This window comes from Salarias fasciatus, chromosome 13 (assembly GCF_902148845.1).
Source record: "Salarias fasciatus chromosome 13, fSalaFa1.1, whole genome shotgun sequence".
Taxonomy (NCBI): domain Eukaryota; kingdom Metazoa; phylum Chordata; class Actinopteri; order Blenniiformes; family Blenniidae; genus Salarias; species Salarias fasciatus.
The window spans coordinates 19,646,181-19,666,647 of NC_043757.1; the positions used below are offsets into that span (position 1 = coordinate 19,646,181).

The window sequence follows — 20,467 nt, forward strand, 5'->3', positions numbered from 1 at the left end:
GTGGTCGACGAGAGAGTCCGTCTGCGTCCTGATTCTGGGTTCCTGCTCTGTACTGGAGCTTGAAGTTGTATGTCGATAGTGCTGACAACCACCTGTAGCTCGTGGCATCCAACTTCGCGGAAGTTAGGATGTAAGTTAAGGGGTTACTGTCAGTAACAACAGTGAAGTCGGTACCATACAAGTAATCACTGAACTTAGCTGTGACAGCCCACTTTAGCGCGAGGAACTCTAATTTATGAGCGGGGTATTTCGCTTCACTCTTGGTTAGTCCTCTGCTCGCGAAAGCTATAGCCCTCATCTGTCCATCTTGTTCTTGGTACAAGGCCGCACCAAGCCCTGTCGTGCTTGCGTCAGTGTGAAGGAGGTACGGAAGGCTGGGGTTCGCAAATCCCAAGACAGGTGCGGTGGTGAGCTTGTCAATGATCTCTTCGAATGCTTTCTGACATTCTGGAGTCCACCTCTTCCCAAAGGACTCTTTTGGATGGAAGTACAGGTGAGTTTTCCCTTTTTCTTGACTCTGTTTCCTGAGAGGTGGATACCCAGCTGTGAGGTCATTTAGGGGTTTGATGATCTTTGAGTAGTCCCTCACAAACCGTCGGTAATATCCCGAGAAACCCAGGAAGGAACGCAGCTGTTTGAGGTTCTCTGGTACTGGCCAGGTCTTTAAGGCCTCAATCTTCTGTGGGTCTGTCTTGACTCCATGCTCGGACACAATATGGCCAAGATACTTAACTGAGGTTTGGAAAAACTTACATTTTTCAGATGACAACTTCAGCCCGTACTCTTTAAGTCGGGTGAGGACCTGCAGTAATCTTGACTCATGTTGCTCCAGGGTATCAGAGAAGACTATGACATCGTCGATGAAAACCAGCGCCTCCTTGCGGTTGAGATCGCCCACACATCTCTCCATCAATCTCTGAAAAGTACTTGGCGCATTAGTAACCCCCTGGGGCATTCTATTAAATTCCCAGAAGCCCAATGGGCACACGAATGCAGTCTTCTGTTTATCAGCCTCTTCCATTTCGACTTGGTAATAGCCCGATTTTAAATCAAGGACTGAGAACCATTTTGAGCCAGTCAAAAGAGAGAATACTTCCTCCAGATTTGGTAGAGCGTATGCGTCTCTTATGGTCTGGGAGTTGAGTTTCCGGAAGTCGATGCACAGCCTCACAGAACCATCTTTCTTTCGCACAACAACTATGGGAGATGCAAAAGGGGACTCAGACTCACGTATGACGCCAGAATCTAGCAACTCTTGAAGATGTTTCTTGACTGCATCGACATCATGTGGATGGATAGGTCTGGGTCGGTGTTTGAAGGGGGTGTTGTCACTCAAGTTGATGTGATGCTTCACCTTGCTGGTATGACCAAAGTCCATGTCGTGCTGAGAGAAGACTTCAGGCATGCTATTGAGCAGCCTGGTGATTCGCTCTTTCCACTCTGGTGGCAAAGGGGACTCTCCAAAATCGAACTCCATCTTCTTGGTTTCAGGAGCGGTTGAATCGGCGGATGGCTCCTTCCCGATCACCTGTTGAACAGCATGAATCTCAGCCAACACGATCCTTGGAGGGATGGTGATGTCGTGTTGGGTCTCATTCTTCAGCAGGATTGACATTGAGCACGGGCGCTTGGCAGGTAAAGTGCACAGGGAGCTAGCCACCAGCAGTCCGCCAGCAAGAGATGACACAGACGCGGGCTCCACAACAACCCACTTATCCTTGTGAGCTTCACTCATGTGAACCTGCCCTTCCACAGCGACCGTGCTGCCTGCTGGTACCACTTGGGTGTTGTTTCGTGCTTTGATCAGCCCCAGAGCTCCAGTACTCGCCTGCTTTTTCCGTACTTCAAGGATTTTCAAAACCACTTTGTAGCCAGAAATGGATGACTGAGGGCGACGATCGTGTTCTTCAACATAGTTGGAGTAGAGGACGTCTAATGAGTTGGTGCCAATGAGGATTTGAGGCACACCGCTCACGTCAGGGACAACCAACACCAATGTAGGGACTTCAGTCTCCTTGCCCAAAAACTCCTCTGGAAACATCAGGTTGAGTTCGACGTACCCAAGGTAAGGCACAGCCTCCCCATTGGCTCCCTCTACTTGCAGCTCCACATCCAGAAGATCATCCAAGGATTTCAAGGAATGATGGGACAGGTGGGTCTGGAAAAATGACAATGGGATGGTGGTCACCTGAGACCCCGTATCTAGCAGACAGTTGGTTTTATGGCCTTCAATGATGACTTGAGCAGTGCATTTTGTTCCAACCAGTTTAGGCGGTAGTATGGTGGAGGAGGTGTTAGTATTACCACACTTGCTAGCCACTCGCCTTGTTTTTCTAGGGCGTTTAGTTGACCTTTCAGTCCCTGTTTGCCCTGCAACAGGGGCTTCTAGTAGTTTAACTGCTGCATGCCAGTGCTGAAATTTTGCTGATCCCATTGTCTTTGTCTCTTTTTCAGTAGGTGTCTCTTTTCCTCAACCAGAAGAGGATTTGGTTCACTCTCACAGTTGATAGCCAGGTGAGCGTCTTCACCGCAGCGGAAGCAGTACCATGGACGGGGTCTACTGTTTGCTGTCGACCCTGAACTGGACTGTGTGTTCACTCTCTTGTAAGGTGACTGGTGTCGACCTGTGATGGAGTCTCTTGAGAACGCAGGCGACAGTATCTGCTGGCTCTGGACTTGAGCTGGAGTCACCTGTGCTTGAAGAAGAGAAAGCTGATGTTTCAATGCTTTAATCTCTGTTGCTTCTTGGTGCTCACTTTTAGTTCCATGAGGTGCTTTCTTCATGTCAGCTACTTGTGCTTGAATGTCAGCGATCTGCCTTTTCAGTGTGTTGATTTCAGTTATGTCAGGACAGTTGACTTTGGTTTTTCGTGGAGTTGTAGTCTGCATGGCAGCGACCTGCACTTGTATCTCGTTAAGCTGTTTCTTTAAGACTTCAGCATCAGTCGCGTCTCTCTCAGGTGTGGCACAACTGCATACTGCTAACTGCTGTGCCGCAGCTCTGAACTTTGGGACAGCAGGACCTGGTTTGTGCAGCCCAAGATGTTTCTTCATGCGATCGCGTTTACCTGCCTGTTTGTCTTCTTCTGTCCTGACGAGGAGCACTAGTTCAGCGAAGGAAGGTGGTGCATTTGTTTTCCGCTCCAGCTGGAGATCAGCGATCAATCCATCATTCCAGCAGCCTCGACAGAACTGCTTCAGGAGGTAGCGGTTTCGTTCACACTCTGCGATGCCACCACGTCTGACTGCGGCACTCAGAGCAACTTGCAAGCGGTTCAAGTAGTCAGATGGCTTCTCCTCATTGTTCTGCAGTGTCCCCATGAACTTTGCTAACAGCTCATCTCCATCCTCCACAGAGCCATAGACTGAATCGAGCAACTGAAGATACATCGATGGCGAGGCTTGAGGGCTGATATGCTTGATGACGTCAGTAGCTGGAGGCAACAGACTGTCTAAGATCTTGCGGGTTCTGTGCAGGTCAGACATAGAAGGATCTGTTAAGAACAAGTCAACATTTGCCCTCCAGGTATCATAATCAAGTTCACTGCTTGGACGGGGAGACTTCCCAGAGAAAGGTCTGAGGCGGAATGAAGAGTGCATGGGAGACACAGCTTCATTAGCTCGCATGACATGTTCAACAACGACCCGTTGTACAGCAGGAGGATTGACATCATTCATGGTAAGTAGTGAACACGTGACTGTAGCATTGTCATCATTACTGTTGGTTTCGATTGACAGAGACGCTGGATGTTGAGCGTTCCTGTTAGCAACCATGCTTGGTGATGGAGCGGCTGTCAACACAGCAGGATGCGACTGACCATTCACACTGGTAGGTAAGGATGTTACCTGTGGGCTCTGAGCAGCGGCCTCGAGTCTTTGGAAAGCTGGTGTTGATGCTGCTTGAACATCACCTTTCAAACCACACTGACCACGCCTGGGTGGAGGAGATGGCGGGAACACAGTTGGTAAGCTCCTGACAATCTCAGGTGAGACAGAGCCAAGTAGGAGAGAAGGCTGCTGTACGACCTGTGGTGACACTTTAACACTCACAATCTCTTCCCCAGTTGCATCAGAGGTGTTCATTTGAGAGTCATCGGTTGAAGCAGTGTCAGCAGGGAGAATCACGCCTTTTCCTGCACTTATCTTCATCAGTTCTGCTTGGAGTACACTTTCAAATGACTTTCCACACTTGTTTGCAATGGCTTGCAGTTCCTCAAGATACCCCTTGGTGGCGCTGCTGCTAGCAGTGCTAGTGTAAACACTATCTAAGGCGCGCACTTTAAAGGTAACATTTGCATTTGCCGAGCTGGGATAATCTTTTGGTAGTAGAGGTCTAAATGTTTGCATTGCTGAGCTATTTGCAAATTCCACAATGGAGCAGAGATGATACTCTGATTCTGGGTCATCAATAACTAGTACTCTGTTAATGGAGCCGTAACGTTTTACGTGACTCTCAAGCTCCTCATCAATTTCAGTTTGAGTTAATCCAGAAACAATAACTGAGTTAGGAACATTTATCTTTTCATTTTTCACAATATCCATTTTACTCTTTATTCGTGTCACTCAATAACACTCCACTTTCTCCTGGCCTGGCTCGCCAAGTTTCTGTAACCTGCCTCAGCTCTAACTGTTAGTGGTAAAAACTGGGAGATACAGATATTTTTCCCATCAATGCATCAATTACCTCACGGACCAGTATCAGAAGGTTCTAGGTCGCTACAGGAGAAAGGGAGGCTTGACAAACTGCAATGAGTGACGGAATAAAGAACTTCACACACTTCAAAGATAAGTTGATAAATGATTGTATTGAACAAGAATAGTTGAAGAAGAAGAATAAATTATAACAAAACAATTCTTTCTGCTTTTCAGCTCTTCAAACATGAAATATGACCCACGATCCGCAAATAAATCAGTTTCTATCAAAATCAGAGTCTCTGGTTCTTTCCTTGGGTTGGCCTGCCACAACCACTGAGGTCCCGTGTTACCTTACAGACACAAGATGAGTCCCCAGTAGAAGATTTCTTCAAGGTCAGCACAGGAGTCCATAACAAAGGAAGGGGATAAAATAAAATAAAAAGACGAGGAAAAGAAAAGACCCGGCCTGTAAAGGCCAAGAACAGGGTCAATGTGTGGTTCTCATAAACAAAATATACTTTCAATTTTAAACAGATACAAACACACATTCTTATGCATATACTTTTTAACACATCTTCTTAACAATTAATTTAACCACTTGGTACTGTAAATTCAATGAACTGAATACATTTCTGAGTTTAAACATAAAGCAAAATAGTTGAACATTTCATTTCCCTCTTTTATCTTTTCCTACTGCCACTCAAAAAAACAACACAGAATGAGGGCAACTGTAAACAAACACTGTCATACAAAACATTTTAACCACCACATTCATTGAAGTAACTCATTGATCCATATTAACATTTACAGAAACAGCACATTTCACTCCATTCATAAGACTAATTTCAACAAAATTTACTCACCAGAGGCTCACAGTTCACACACACTCCAGGCACAAGGCACAATACAGGGCTCTCATCAGTCCAGGATCCACGCTTTTAAGAAACAAGTGACATGAGGATTCAGTAATGTGTAACTTTTACAGCTTAGCCTGGGATGTGGCTAATGACTGGAGCTAGCGCCGCATGCTAGCGCCGAATGCTAACGCCAAATGCTACTCACGTTCTCCTCCGTTTCCGTTGTTAAACACACGGTCCGCTGATCTACCATGAAAAGAGAAGGGCTCCACTCTTTGCTCCAACCATAAAAGTGGCTTAGACTTGGAAAATCTGGCTCTTTTAGACAAAAAAAACCGGCGTAGTCTGCAGCAGAAGCTAACAAGCGCTGCCTCTAACACGATGCGGCAGACAGAGAAAAAAAACCGGAAGCTCTCAGGCACGTACGCCCTGGTGTCGTCTGATTGGTTACACCATTACATCATCTCCTCATGTCACCCGAATCTTTTACAATAAAGAAAAACACTTTTGACACACTTGAAATGAAATAATACTCTTTTTTTTTTTTAACAAATAAATTAACTTCTCTGAGTTGATCTTTTTAATCTTTTAACATATTTATGATTTTTAACCATAAATCCTATTTATTCACTATTTATTCAGGACTGTAACTTATTTGTCACATGAAGAAAAATATGAATTTATTAATTTATTGATCTAATAAATCAATTGGTGAGCTGGACTGTTCATGAGGCCTGGTAACCTGGGTTACACTTGGATAAATACACTCTTGCTGCGTCTTATGTCAATGATCGATCCTTTGTGTGAGCACATTTGTTGAAGCATGAAGCTGATTTAATTAGCTTCTACCAAGCAATCCGGTGTGAAAATGAAGATGCACGAGTTTAGGTTTCTTTGATGTGTTGCCCTTCAACTCATCCTTCCTCCTACTTACATATTCTTTCCAGTACATTTCCTTTTCTTCAGATTCTTTATTAGTCACTTCTTTTTCTTGCATTAGCAGTCAATAGCCACGATGATACAGGCTCATGTTCGTTCAAGACAGAACCTCCTTGAATCGGCGGATCAGCTTGAAGTGAATAATTCAGCTCTGGAAAACAACCTTTGAAAGAAAAGATTGCCTTAAAAAAAAGTGTGTTTTCATTTCTCAGTAACCATTAATCAATTGATCATGAATTAGTAAATGAGATGGCACAGCCTATCCTCTGGAGTCTGTTCTCATAGTCAAAGTTAATTAATGATAGAGATTCGCGACGCATCTTTTCAGAGCACGTGGGACACTGTGTTTTGCCTAATTAGTCGATCTGAAAGGCAAATTGGGTTTAATAGTTGAGCTTTCTGTGTTCCGTCTCACACAACTGAAGCAGCTCTTTACGCTGGAAAACACACACACACACATTAGCTATATTAAGGTCTTCGCTGTGATGCCATTTGAGAGGTGTGTGATGCAGTCCAGAACCATTTTACCTGTGTGCTCGAACCGTTTATCCACCCTGGCAAAAGCTGACAGCAAGGCTTTCCTTTATTGGCTGTAATTTGAGGTGTGGATTTCTCTGTGCCTGAAGAGGATTATCAGAGCCTTATTTTGCCAGAACCCCAGCGTGGAGAGGCAAACCGCTGTCCAATGGGACAATCAATGCCAAAGAGGAGTACTTAAGATCGGTGGCTGTCATATCGCTTTGGGCACAGAGCGGTGAACTGACGTGAACCTCGATTTCAGCTTCTGTCAGGCTAAAAGTTTACCTGTTTTCCAGTGTTTAGACGTCTGTTTCTCTTTCTCTGTGTAAACTGAACTTGTGTTTTTTTTGTTTTGTATTTTTAGCATCCTCGAGCGTCACGTCCAAGACCAGATCCCAGGAGCCAAGCTGATCGTGGAGTCCATCGGACCACGTCGTCATGGCGACGGCTTTGAGCTGGAGGACTACTCTCAGTCGGACCTGATGGTGTACGCCATTGACCCGCTCACGAACAGGGCCATTAGGCCCAAGGAGCTCTTCACGTGAGTGGGCGAATTTTATCACAAGAAGTCCAGTCCGGCCTCTCCTTTAAATCGATGTCCTAATGTCCCCGCTGGGCCGCGTGTTTTCCCTGCAGCCTCTGTTCAAACAGTGAGTCAGCAAATATCTCTTTTCTCAGGCTCCCCTCGGTTTCGTCTTCTACTGCATCTCCACTCCGCTGCTTTCACTCTCTCTATAAGACTTTGATGATCCGGCAGGTGCACAATACCCATCATAGGGAAAAGGGACGATGTCGAGGAGAAAAGTAGTGTGGCGAGGTCATGGTGGGACGAGAGTCGACCCATCAGCCCACCGAGCCAGTGCCTCCAAGGCTGTGCTGAGAGGCGGTGGTTACATTTGCCAGTAATATATATATATATATATATATATATATATATATATATATATATATATATAGATTTGTTTTTTTTGTTTTTTGGTTTTGGTTTGGAATATCGATCTAGAGAAAGTGCCTAGGGTCAGTCGGTCTGTCTGTCTCTCTTTCTCTCTCTCAGTGGGTTTGCTGATCCTCCATCCATCCATCAGAAAAGGAAAAAAAAAAAAAAAAACAGCCTCAGCTGTCACCCCACGAAAATTGTGCACTCTCCATTCTCAAGTTTCGTATCTTTTCTGTCAAGCAGATCTGACACCAATTTTAGAGTGCAGGCTTCGCCAGAGCGTGAGCGTCGCCAATCGATAGGAAACACCCACTTATGAGTCTCTTCTTCACTCGCCGACCAGTCTGTGCACCTGCTTACCTTTCATTTAGCAGCCCGACGCAATCTCCTGTTGTTACTCCGTCTAATCCATAATTACTGCTGCTTCTCTTCGCCGCGCGGCTCTTCAGACCTCCCCCGTCTTTCCAGTGAGGTTGTGACAATTGCAGGTCATCGAGAAGCCCTCCACCTAAATGACAGTTAGAGGTGATTTGTGTATGCACTGACTTAATCTATAAACATTACCCGTGTGTCCTTGACGATCAGAGAAGCTCCACATCCTCTTTAACGCGGGGATTTGAGCTGCAGCCATGAGGACAGTGGCACCGTGTCATAAAAACTGTATTTTCTATCAAGTGAAAACTAGTGATCATTGTGGAACTGACAGTTTTTTGGAATCCAACCTGATTTTAAAAGATGTTTTTTTTTTTTTTTTTTCCACTCCAATCTGCTTCCTTAGATACAGATACTGTCAAGAAAATCCTTTAGATGTGAGGCAACAGCCTTTTCATGCACGCAGAGCACGCCTGGCAATGTTTTGGGGTAATTGTATGTTATATAGCTGTGACTTTGCTGTCAGATCACAGAGGGAGAACGATAACATTGAAAGTGGATCCCTATGTTAAGGGCGTCCTTACCCCACCTTGAATTCAGCACTCGCTACAATCCGAGGTCTCGAGAGAACACTGTCCAGTTAATAACCTTCATCTCCGCTCATTTGTTCACCTATAGAAAAAAGAACAATGACAGAAATTGGATAGGCCATTCTGCTCGCTCCTTTTGTGATGAAGGATGTTTGGAAGCTGAAACAACTGCTTTGGTTTTGATAATTTTAGAACAACAGTGGGTGGTTCGCTTGTTTGCATCTGCAGTTTATCACAGTGCCGAATGCAATTTCTGTCAGAAGTCTGCGCATGAAGCCGGGAAAGTTTGTATCAACACAGTTTGGTCGAAAGTATGTCATTTTTTATATGCTCTTAAAGTTGGACATAAATTTTAATGATCAGTATGGTTCTAGCACCCCGCTGCCTTTAAATCATTCATAATGTAATTAAATTACCAGATGCCTCTGACCTTGTAATATTGTCACTCAGCAAATTAAATTCTCAAATAGGCACTAGGAGACACTCCTGGCCTCTTTAGGGGAGCTGTAACAATGTATGAACTCTGTGTTTACTTTTTATTTCCTGAAAGGTCGAGTGAGGAGCGTCCAGGCGGTTTGTCTCCCTTCAGTCGAGCTTTCAGAATGAGTTAAAAGTTGCCGTGAACATCCGTGTTCCCTCGCCTTTTTCTTTTATGGTTCGACTGCAGACAGACTAGACAGTAGATCGATTCTTTGCACCACTGGCTGTAGCAGCTCGTGGAACAAAGCCTGGAATGGAGAGATTACAGGTATTCGGATGTCAGAAGCCGACAGCAGCATAAGTCAGAGATCTTTGAGATGACATCCTGACTGTTCCAAACATCTCCTTATTTTTGCTCATTTAAAGTGATTTAAATTAACTAGAATGGGTAATATACATTAAAACACTCTTCCACGACGTCGTGCCTGATGATTTTACCAATCCCCCCAAAATTTTACAATTTCACCCCCAAAATTGCAAAGGAATTTGCAGCACTTTAAATTCAAGGCTTTTTTTTTTTTTTTTTTTTTCAGGAAATTGTGAAAATTGAAAAAGTCCCATGCAAAGTCTTGCATGGGACTGATTGATTTTGATTGACTGATTGATGGCATTGATTTTTCTAATCAACGACTGATCACATCTCAAATGGAATAGCATTTGTGGTGTCATCTACGTAGTTATTCATGTTAGAGCATGTCAAGTTGATGTATTGCAAACACACACACACACACACACACACACACACACACACACACACACACACACACACACAGAAATATTTGTGGAACCCTTGTTGAATTCATAATACGTTACATTTTCAAATTTTGGTGAAGATTCATTCAGAAAAAAAGGCCTGTTGAGTCAGTCTGTTGTTGGATGAGGCAACACAAAAGCTGGAAGCCCAATGATGGAGGCCCTTGCTTTAATAGTTGTGAATTAAATGCAGTATTTCCACGTGGAACAACTAGTGACGCACAATAAGTAAAAAGTTATACGTCATCCAGCTGTAGTTTTTTTGCCTCTGTGCATTTTGGTCTTATTCTTTCACTTATTTCTGTGCCAAGGTGAATATTAGTATGATTGATATGTCATCAGCATCTGCAAACAGTTGAGCATTGTTACATATAACTAACACATGTTATCCGTTTGAAGTGCAGAATTCTGGCCAACAAGTGAATTTAAGATTTGTGTGTCTGCTAAATAGACCATATTTTTCACGACCGGGTTGTTGACCACATCTGTCTGCTATCTAGTGCAGAGGCAGTCCATGTACAGTGTTGTGTGTTTTAGAGCTTTTTAATGAAAACACCTGTGCGCTGTTGCCAAAAATGACATTATGAGAGAAGTGAGAATAAACCAAACATGACAGTCACAGAGGGAGCTGCGATTTCTCATAAGATTCCTTGAAGAGCAGTATCCACCTCCACATTGCAAGCAAAGTTGCTTGACAAGAATATTTAACGTCATAGTAAAAAAGTAAGGTGATTTATTGTAAATGTATCCATGCAAAAGAAAAGACATATTTATTCAACGACAGTTTCAAACAGAGATGCACCTCTTCAAGCGCTGGCACAGAGGCGCTATATGCAAAAAATCTTTCTCCGAGGCAATTTCTTCACCTGACAGGTCTGCATTTACCCTTCATATTGTCACATCGTTCTCGTATTTTGTCTGACGTGATAAAAAATATTGAAGTCTATTTAAAAAAAAAAAAAAAAAAGACTTATTTTTAAAAGTTTCCATGACAAATCTGAAACCAGAGAACTTCTTGCTGCCAGAAAATATTTTCTTATCCCACCTTTCTGTCTGTGTGTGCTGTGAATCCCAGATTTCTGGATGGTAACAAGTTGGAGATCAATAAGGAGTTCATGCCACATCTGGGTGAGGGAGGCCGCATCCTGGAGATCCGAAATCCAGACGTCGTGGCCAGTGTGAAGAAGGCCGCCCAGGCCGTGGGCTACACCGAAGGAGCTCTCCTGGCCCTGGCCATCATCATCATCCTCTGCTGCATCCCGGCCATCCTCATCGTCATGGTCACCTACAAACAGTCAGTGCTCTCAGTTTCATCAGAGTCCGCGATCGATCGGTCACATTCAACTGTTGGTCAGGAAATCACCAGGGAAATACATGTTGCTAAACCTTTGACTTTGCACAGACCAAAAGAACTTCACCACAGGAGGTTAGAATTGCTTCCTGAACCTTTTGGTCATTTGCACAGCTGTGTCAGCAAGCAAAGCCACAGCCCACATTATTAAAAGGAGCAATTGTTAAGGATTTAATATATTCCAGATAAAGTAGGAGCTGTGTGTGTGTGCATGTGTCACTTTTTTCTGCGTTCCCCTCTCTCCCATCAGACATGCTGACTGCGCACTCTGACGGGCTATTCTTCCTGCTCATGCTCTGTGAAAGCAGATTAATTAACACTCATTTGTGACAAACATCTACAGCCAATTGTGACCGTCACAGCGCGTCTTCACGCTACTTAATCATCTTTGCCCAACACGGTCGCAGTAAACAGGGCTCTCCCTGTTTTTCCAGCGCTGTCTGTCTCACAGACACTCTGTGGTTTGCTAGAAGGGGGGGGGGGGAGTGACACTTTTTGTTTTTAGCATCTTTCAAACCACCGAGGTAATTGAACTCTTATTTGGCAGCAGCCAGGTTCTTATCCCCTCCAAACGTTGATATGCTGCAAGTGATCTGTAAACATTTATGGCTTGGAAATGTTTATTCCCAACAGATGGGTAGAGTGGTTGTTCTGATCCAAAAAAAAACGCACAGATCAGACACACGGCAGAAGAGCGTTGATGGTGACATTAGACGCCACGCACAAACTGTCGCAGCAGATGGTGCTTTGTTGGCGGTGACACCGCTTTGGTGAAGTTAAATGATTTACAAAATAATCTCCCCCATTTCTGTTTGTCAACATAATTTGCCCTCTCCCAAATTCAGGAGTGAATGCAATATTCAAAACATCAATTTGTTGACTCATGTGGAATGATTGAATTTTGTTGTGAATAAGTAATGGTGATGTGAGGCATGTAAGATTCACTTAAGAGAAAAACAGGACCCACTTCTCCATGTAGCCCCGCAGACACCACCGGCGACTTAATGGCTTCTCGCTGAGTGTAGATATTGCACAGAAAATGCATGTTTTGGGCTTGAATTGGTGAGTGAGAATTGGCTGTAAGCCAATAACTAAATATCATATGCAATTGTCTTTTCTTTTCTATTTTTAACACTTTCCTTCCCTTTTTTTTTTTTTTCTTGATTTATCCTCTTTCCGCTGGATCAAATCTTCTCATCAGGTTCAAAGAGTAAGTAATTCTTCTTGTTTTACAAGTGATTACGCTTTCATTGCTTGAAGTGCACGAGAGAAGTACAGTTTCTCTGATCTTCATTATTCATCAGCAATTTAAAGATGAGCTGTGACAAGTGAAACGCATGTTATTTAATGTCACCCTTTTGAAATGTCTTGAGTATAATTATTGGAAGGGACACGGTTCATCTTATATATTACTAAATCCATGGACATCGAGCAGCACTGTTTTTCCTAATGTGAAAAACTGGTGAAATTCACAAGAAAAACAACCTGAATTCAAAAAATGATGTAAATTCAAGCAGTGAATGAATCAGACACACTAGTTATTCAGTGTCCTAAGCATGAACTGCATGGTTGTAATATTCACCTCTCTAATTGAATTTATTATGACCCCGATGAGTGAAGCCAGATTGAAAAAGTATACGAGAGAGTTTAAAACTTTGTTGTCACATTTTCAAGGATTTTTGTCTTTTTTTTGGGTTTTTTTCTAATAATGATTGACTTATTGTAGTCACACTTTGAGTTAGGGTTAGTTGTAGAAAAATTAACAAGAACCTGGCTTCAAGGAATTAAAAAAAAATACTTGTATATATGAATAACTCGCATACAAAAAGTATAGTTAACAAACATACTGACTGTCGCTTTTAAAGCTAATTAAGAAAATCTAGAATTAATTAAAAATGGTTTTAGGCAAGTTTTCATGTTAAAACAATGTGGTGTTGCTACTCGGTGTAAGCACTTTTAGTAAATCTCTTTAATGAAGTATTAAAAATCAACAAAAGATGAAAAATGTTAACTTTACGATTTCTGTTTTACTACCTCCAACAGTCTTTTACACTCGGCTGACTCTAGCCGTAGTTTTAATTCTACCCCTACTACTCTGTGGACTTCCTTTTTGCAAAATTGACTTACGAAAACACATAATTAATTCATGCTGGAGGCTTCATACATAAGTGATGCGGCTGGTTTATTCTTACCTCCATTAAATGTGAGAGAAACAAACTATTTTTTCGTGGTAGATTTTGCTTTGTGTGTTTCCCCGTGAGTTTTCCCTCTCATGCCTTTTCTGCACGCGGACGAGGAAGTGCACCTCTCGGTGACTGTAAATGTTAACGCTTTGCTCAGGCGGCAGGCAGAGTGTGCCAAAACCGCCAGGATTCAGATGGCTTTACCACCGGGAGGGAAAGCAGCTCCAGCGGGTGCTCCCAGCGCTAACCTCTACGAAGAGCTGGGCGATAGCAGCATGTGAGTCACCCTTGTCGCTTCAGTGTCTGTCTGCCGTCCTACACACCCCACCAATTGCCGGGAACAGCGGGTACTCTGTGCAGCTCCGCAGGTTTCTTCCTTTGAGTTTTAGATCCTCACTCGCAGAAAAATACTTTCGCCTTGATTGCTATAGTACTGCTGGATTGCTGTTTTTTCCTACTTTTTCATATCAAAAGTTTCAATTTCAAGCCACGCTTCTGAAGTGACCACTGGCACTTGAAAAGATGGTCTGGGTTTGACCTCAGAAATCTCCCCGCTGCTTCAGACTTATTAGCAGCTGCATCGGTGGATCTCTCTGCTGTTCATTTTTCTGACTATAACCCATGTCTGACATCTTCCAGCTACGCTGCATATTTCAGCACAGCTGGTGACTTGCTTTTAGCTTATGTATGTGTTTCTGATTGAACTGCTTATGCACTTTAGCAAGACCCCGTTTTAAGGTAAGCCTGGGTTTAGTTTAATAGAACTACAGTTCCATAAAAACAGAATAGAGTCTGTGTTTAATAACTGACAGAATAAACCTGAAATGCCTGACCATTCTTGCTGCACACTAAACACCTCAAGACTTCGGCCACACGCTGAAGTTCTTTCTTTGGCCATCAGCGCGGTCAAACTTCACCTTGAGTACTACGGTGAAAGCATAATGAAATGTTAATGCTCACGGATAAATGAGGCTAAATTGAAACTGCTGCCCTGCTGGATTGGCAGTTTTGATCTACAGCAGGTCAAAGCAATACTGCTGCTCCAGGCACAACTGCCGACTCCAACAGAAACCGGAAGTTTGACGACAGGCCGCGGAGAGCTTTCGCCAAAACAGATGGAAGCTTTTGGTTTTGTGGGTTCACAAAATCCCTCGTGGGTAATGGTTTGAAGATGTCTATTTTGCCCTTTTTTTTCAGCATCCAAAAAGCATGAAAGCAGCTGGACTCAAACTGTAACACTGTGTATAAAAATGAGGCATAATTTAATTTGCAGTAAACCTGTATCGTATGCATTTGAGCAGATGCATACTGCACATTAGTCTGTGCAGGATCTGCACGCAGACTATAGGAACTTGCTGTAGTCTTGCACCTGCACCTCATGCAACTTTAATATATTATATTTAAATGTTATTATTAACACATCTGACTTTTTTATCTTCTCCATAATTTCTATTCCCCTGTCTCTCTGGATTCAGACTGCAGTAAGTAATCCTTACATCAAATCTGAGTACGAGCAATCTTGTAGGAACAATAATATAAAGTGTAAATATAGCACAAAAGAAACCCCCAAGACTCTCCTCTTCCTTGTTGTGCTCGCTCGGCAAAAATATAGATACGACAGAAGAATGTAGATTTTTTTGCATTTATTAAAAAGAAGAAGAAATCCAGTGCCCGGTGAATTGAAATATTCTCACTCGCTTGGTAATTCTTAGTGAAGGTACAGCAGTTTAAGGTGTTTGGAAAGTTTTGTAGACTCTCACACCTTGTGAAACTCTTTATTGCCCATGCTGAAGGGGAGCTCCCCTTCTTTAGAAGTAGTGCATTTCAGAAAATATCAATAGAGCCGTCTCCTCTCTTCCCTCCCATTAGACCCGCATCTCCTTTTGTGTCCTCTTGCCATTATTTTTACATCTCCTCACATCTCTGTGTTGTGATTGATAGTACGTATCAAAGCTGGTACTGTGTGTCACACTCAGTAGAAAGTCCAGCATTTTTTTCCTGTCACCTTGTATATTTTTTTAGCATGAGATGGAGCATTATAAAAGTGGTCAGTGTTCAAGTTTACTCAAATTACTGTCTGTAATTAGTGTCTGTTGGAGTAAAATCGATAGACAAACAACAAGCACTGAACCAAACTTCAACCCATTATGTGCATCACTCACAACCCAGAGGGTAAAGATTCTGGCTTTAATAATATATAGCACTGTTCTTTGCTTCCCCTTTTGCTTCATTCATCTCTAAACCAAGAAACTTCCATATGTTTCAAGCTTTTTCTTTTCTTCTCCATCCCCACCCTTCACTGGAGCAGGGCTAAAAAGTCTGTCATTAAGGAGGCCGACCACCAGAGGATTCATGGCACCTTTGCCTGTCGCACCGTTGCAGCCCGCAGCAACGGAGCGTTGCATGTCAGCGTGCCCAGGTCAGAGAGCAACGTGACCTTCTTCTCTGACTTCAGCCCCCTCACCACGCACAACCCGGTCTATGACGACAGCAGTCCCCCGCGCAGCCCGGATATCTACGGCCAGGGGATGACTCCGTTTGAGAAGCAGTTCTTCGCTCCTCTCCACTCGACCGGGTCGGGATCCGCCTGGACGATGCCTGCTCGCCTTCACAGCAAGCTGCCAAAGAGGCAGGGCCTCCTGGACCCGGCCAACTGGGAGCTGCAGATAGTGGAAACAGGCGTGAGAGGCAGGCAGAGGCTGGACAGTGCCGATACGCTCGACCTGAGCGGCAGCACGGAGACCAAGTTGTCAGTTCGCGAGCAGGCCAAGCAGTTTGAGCAACAGGCCCTCCAGGAACAAAGCCTCAAGCAAAACAGAGGCTCTCTGGGTTCCCTCTCCTCCATCCTTCTCAGGGATCGAGACAGTGTTGACACCCTGGAGCTGACCTCAGAAACCCTGCTGTCTCTATTGGATTACTCGTACAGCCCGGCGTCTGTGGGCAGAGACGTGCCCCCCAGCGAAATCTTCACTCAGGGAGACGAGTCGTCCTGGCCCCTGGCGAGCCAGAGGCCCACTCCACCTGTTCTCCGGAAGTTTAGCTCCAGCATCTCCAGCTACATGACCCTTCAGCCCTGTCAGATCACTGTGGAGATTATCCCAGACCCACCCGAGAATCCCCCGCCTCGGCCGCCACAGCCCCCGCCCCCGCCCACCTCTCCTCCCCCCAGCCCTCCTCATTCTCCTCCGTTCCCCTCCTACTTTCACGAGCAGCCGATTCCTCACTCGTCTCCGCCCCCTGTTCCTCCTTCTCCTCCTTCTCCTCTTCCTCCTCCCCCTCCCGCCGTCGATGCGCAGCTCGTTCCTCCGCCCCCTCCGCCCCTCCCTCCCCCTCCCTCGCCTGCCTCCGATCTAGCGCGCCCTTTCGTCCAGTTCATCCCGACCTCGCTGCCACCCGTGTCCTCGCTCCGTCCCGTCTCAGAACGAAAGCGCCCCGTCTCTCCTCCCCAGCCCCGAGCCGACGTCGGCAAGAAGAAGGAACTGAAAGGAATCCTGAAGAACATCCAGAATCTCGCCGAGATCGAAAGGTCTGTTGCCAATCTGTACAGCCAAGTAGACAAAAATCGCAAGGTGCCCAAGTTCAACAAGAAGCCACAAGTGACTGAGGAATCGGAGGATGCTCACAAACAGCAGGACTCTGACGCCGGCGATGAGCAGAGCACGCCAAAAACAATCAGTCCCAGCTCTGCGGTCCAGATCAACTCAACAGCAGGCATGAACTGCGCTGAAAATGGAGCGAGTCAGCCGAACGTGGCGGCGGACGTTCTGCCAGCGAGCCAGTTGAACTCAGACAGCCCGAAGACGGCTGAACCCAGTGAACAAGTTTCCTCTCAGTCCACAGTGTTCTGACTTTCTCTTTCATTCCCTCTCCTCATTATTTTCATTTCCTCATCTCCATGCCTGTTTTCTGTTGTTTCTGTTATTATCTTTTTTGCACAGCTAGTGTTTTATATATGCTTTAGTGCTTAATGTGCAGAATTTAAGAAAAAAAAAAGTTTTTTTTTTACTCAACACTATGTGGAATTCAAATTGTAGAGCCTCCAGCCAAAGAACTGTACACAGGTCTGCCAGACCGTTACAGTGTGCTTCGATGCTTGCATTAGAACAAAAAACTGTGTTTACGCAATCAATCTGAGTTTTTCTCTGTTTACAGTATTTCATATGTTCGTGTTTTCATCATCCGGTGTGCTCTGAGAATTTTGATCACATTAAGCGTGACCCAGAGTTAACAGATTAATCAATTTATCCTGTTGTACATATGTTGTTGTTTTTTTCAGTTAATTGTAACATGAAACCGTCACATCCAAGATTAATTAAATTCTACAAATTACCTGGGAATTCTAAATCCCCCACGTCTTGAGTCAGTTTCGAGTTAATTTTTAAACCTTGCGCTGGCTGCATGTGACGACTTTGGATGCAGTCGCTTTGTGCAGAATGTAAATTAGGCAAAAGGGGGGAAAAAACAAAATAAATTGAGATGTTTGTTTTTCCCAATGAAGGCAATTACCATAACTGTTTTATTCCCATTTTCTCAAAGGTATGCAAATGTGTGAAATAAGCTACCGAGGATGATCACATACTTGTTGATGAAACATGTTCGGAGAGTTATTGCAGTGATGCTCACCCCTGTAAAACTTTTAAATGTGTTTCACAGAGCGTGTTTGATACTGTAAAATGCAATGAACCTCCTCTGAGCGGAGAGCAGCAGGGGGTACACACACATAAACAATGTTGAATTATACAGCCTAAAACAAACATTTAAAAGATTAAGATATAAAGGATATCAATATAAAAAACAATCTAGATGGAGCCCTGCCAGACGTGTCTGTGTAAAAGCTTCTTCTTATGCCGGTTGGAGCATCAACAATTAAAAGCAGGCCTCAGCTGGACTCCCTGCAGGCTGCTGTTGAGTGAGGAGGACCGACCTCTGGGGGAGCTGTCTATTCACATGTCTGCACAGATCCTCTCAGCATGATAAAGTAGTCACTGTGATATTCGTCTGCACACTGGAAAAGGCTAATTAGAGAACCAATCAATCGTTAACCAGGGCCGCTGCCTGTGGGACTGTCAAAGACCGTTAGCCTCTCCTTCTCTTTTCCATCCCGCTGACCTTCTGCTGGTGCTTCTTTTTCTCTCTCTCTCTCTCTCTCTCTCTCCCTATAGTTGGTTCTAATACTTTCCAATCCTCGGCCTCCTCTGGTTAATCTTTCTTTGTGGTCCTCATGAGATTCCATTACCTTCTTCAGACTCATTGCCATGCGGCCTCTGTCGCCTCTCTTCTTCTCCACTTCAGTGCTCAGGTTTTTTTCTCTCTCTCTCTCTCTCCTTGCTGTCTTTTCTCCGCCGTATTCTTCACGTGTTTGTTTCACCTTTTGTGCCCGACGGCAAATGGTCTTAGCATACCTCGCTTCCAGAGCAATACAATGTTTGATTCATCACATGTTCCCCTGATGGGCAAATCGAAGACCTGCTAATTCTGTATTCCATGTTCACAGCATGGGGTAATGTTTTTCGTAAAGCGGGCGGCAGCTCACATGCTGTTTCTTTCACACGGAGAAGTAGAAAACCTTAATGGATGATATTCCATTTTGACTGGTAACTTCAAATAAAGAATTGAATACAGTGACATGAGGAGAACAATGATACCAGTATTCTGATAAATTTCAGAAAAAAAACATTCAAATGTTTAAAGGTTAAAAATTAAGTGGAGAGATTACAATTACACCCCAAGCGGAAAACTGCAACTCAGTAAATCAGATCACAGAACAAGTATGCTTGAAAATTGGATCCAATTGAAATCCTTTTTTAAATCTTTGTGTGCTGTTTCATAAAAGATTTACTCTCATTTGGGGATGTTCAGCTTTATAACAAAGTTAGATAATAAACTTTTTGGCACGTGTACGAAATCTAAATTATTAAGCTCAGAGAGTAATCTTCACATATTGTTTCCAAAGATGACAAAAATCATCTGTTAAAGGATCTAAAAGCGTGCCGTCTACCCTACATTTAAAAAAAAAAAAAAAAAAAAACAGGTTTGTTTTTGGAGTCCAGAATAAAATAGTGATTCTATTAGGAAGCTACAGGAGCCTTTTATTTAGCACTGTGTGTACTCTCTGTGTGAAGCTAAGCTAAAAAGCCCCGTGGGAACCTGAGTGCCATCAGGGTTTGTCTCAACTTGTTCATCGTCGCCTGGGTTTTTGCCATAATGAGCAAACTTTGTTTTATTGTCGTGTTTATGGCAGCAGAGTAAAAAAGTCATTTCTTTCAGTAATTTTTTTTTTGACATATCTTTGTAAAATACAGAGTTAATAACTTACAGAGCCCGAACCTCCCTGAGCTCTGCAGTCGTCCCTCACATCTTTATCTTCCACATCTCTTCATCGCCCCTCCACTGCCAGCACCGTACTAACTTCCTATGGCGACTGTCCACTCTGCCATTTTTCTTGATGTTGTGTGGAGCAGCAGCAGCCAAGCCAACAGGTCATCCATCAGATCCCTGTCCCATCATCCTCTCTGCCCGGGAGGCGTGGCGTATGGCTTTGCCCTGTCCCCCTGGTCCTTGCCCATAATAACAGATTACAGCTCTCCAGAGGAATCTCACATCATTGCTTGGCTATATATCTGAGTGTGTGAAAGTCGTCATTATTTATGGGCCCGGACAGGTTACAGTTGTACGCTTGTGAACCCGGAGGTTTCGGCCGGCGCTGCTCCATTACTCGCCGTTTCTCATCGACTCGCGCTGGAGGCGCTGTAGAAGCGCTGTTGTCCTCGGGAACAGCTTGGAGTTGTTGTTCTTCTTCTTAATGTGTTTGATGAATTAAATTTTAAAGTTACTCACTTCAGTTCAGCCCC

The 20,467-nt window shown here is 44.1% G+C and overlaps 1 protein-coding gene across 1 annotated transcript in view; it reads left to right on the forward strand.

The window, feature by feature from the left end:
* LOC115398974 (protocadherin-15-like) overlaps positions 1-17,527 on the forward strand; it is a 209,101-nt gene extending 191,574 nt beyond the window's left edge. The window contains exons 31-35 of the mRNA XM_030106055.1: positions 7,315-7,491; positions 11,158-11,376; positions 12,635-12,643; positions 13,774-13,893; positions 15,925-17,527. Coding sequence (XP_029961915.1) covers positions 7,315-7,491; positions 11,158-11,376; positions 12,635-12,643; positions 13,774-13,893; positions 15,925-17,464 — 2,065 coding nt within the window. The 3' untranslated portion in view covers positions 17,465-17,527. The remainder of the gene's footprint in view (positions 1-7,314; positions 7,492-11,157; positions 11,377-12,634; positions 12,644-13,773; positions 13,894-15,924) is intronic.
* Positions 17,528-20,467: the final 2,940 nt, after the last annotated feature.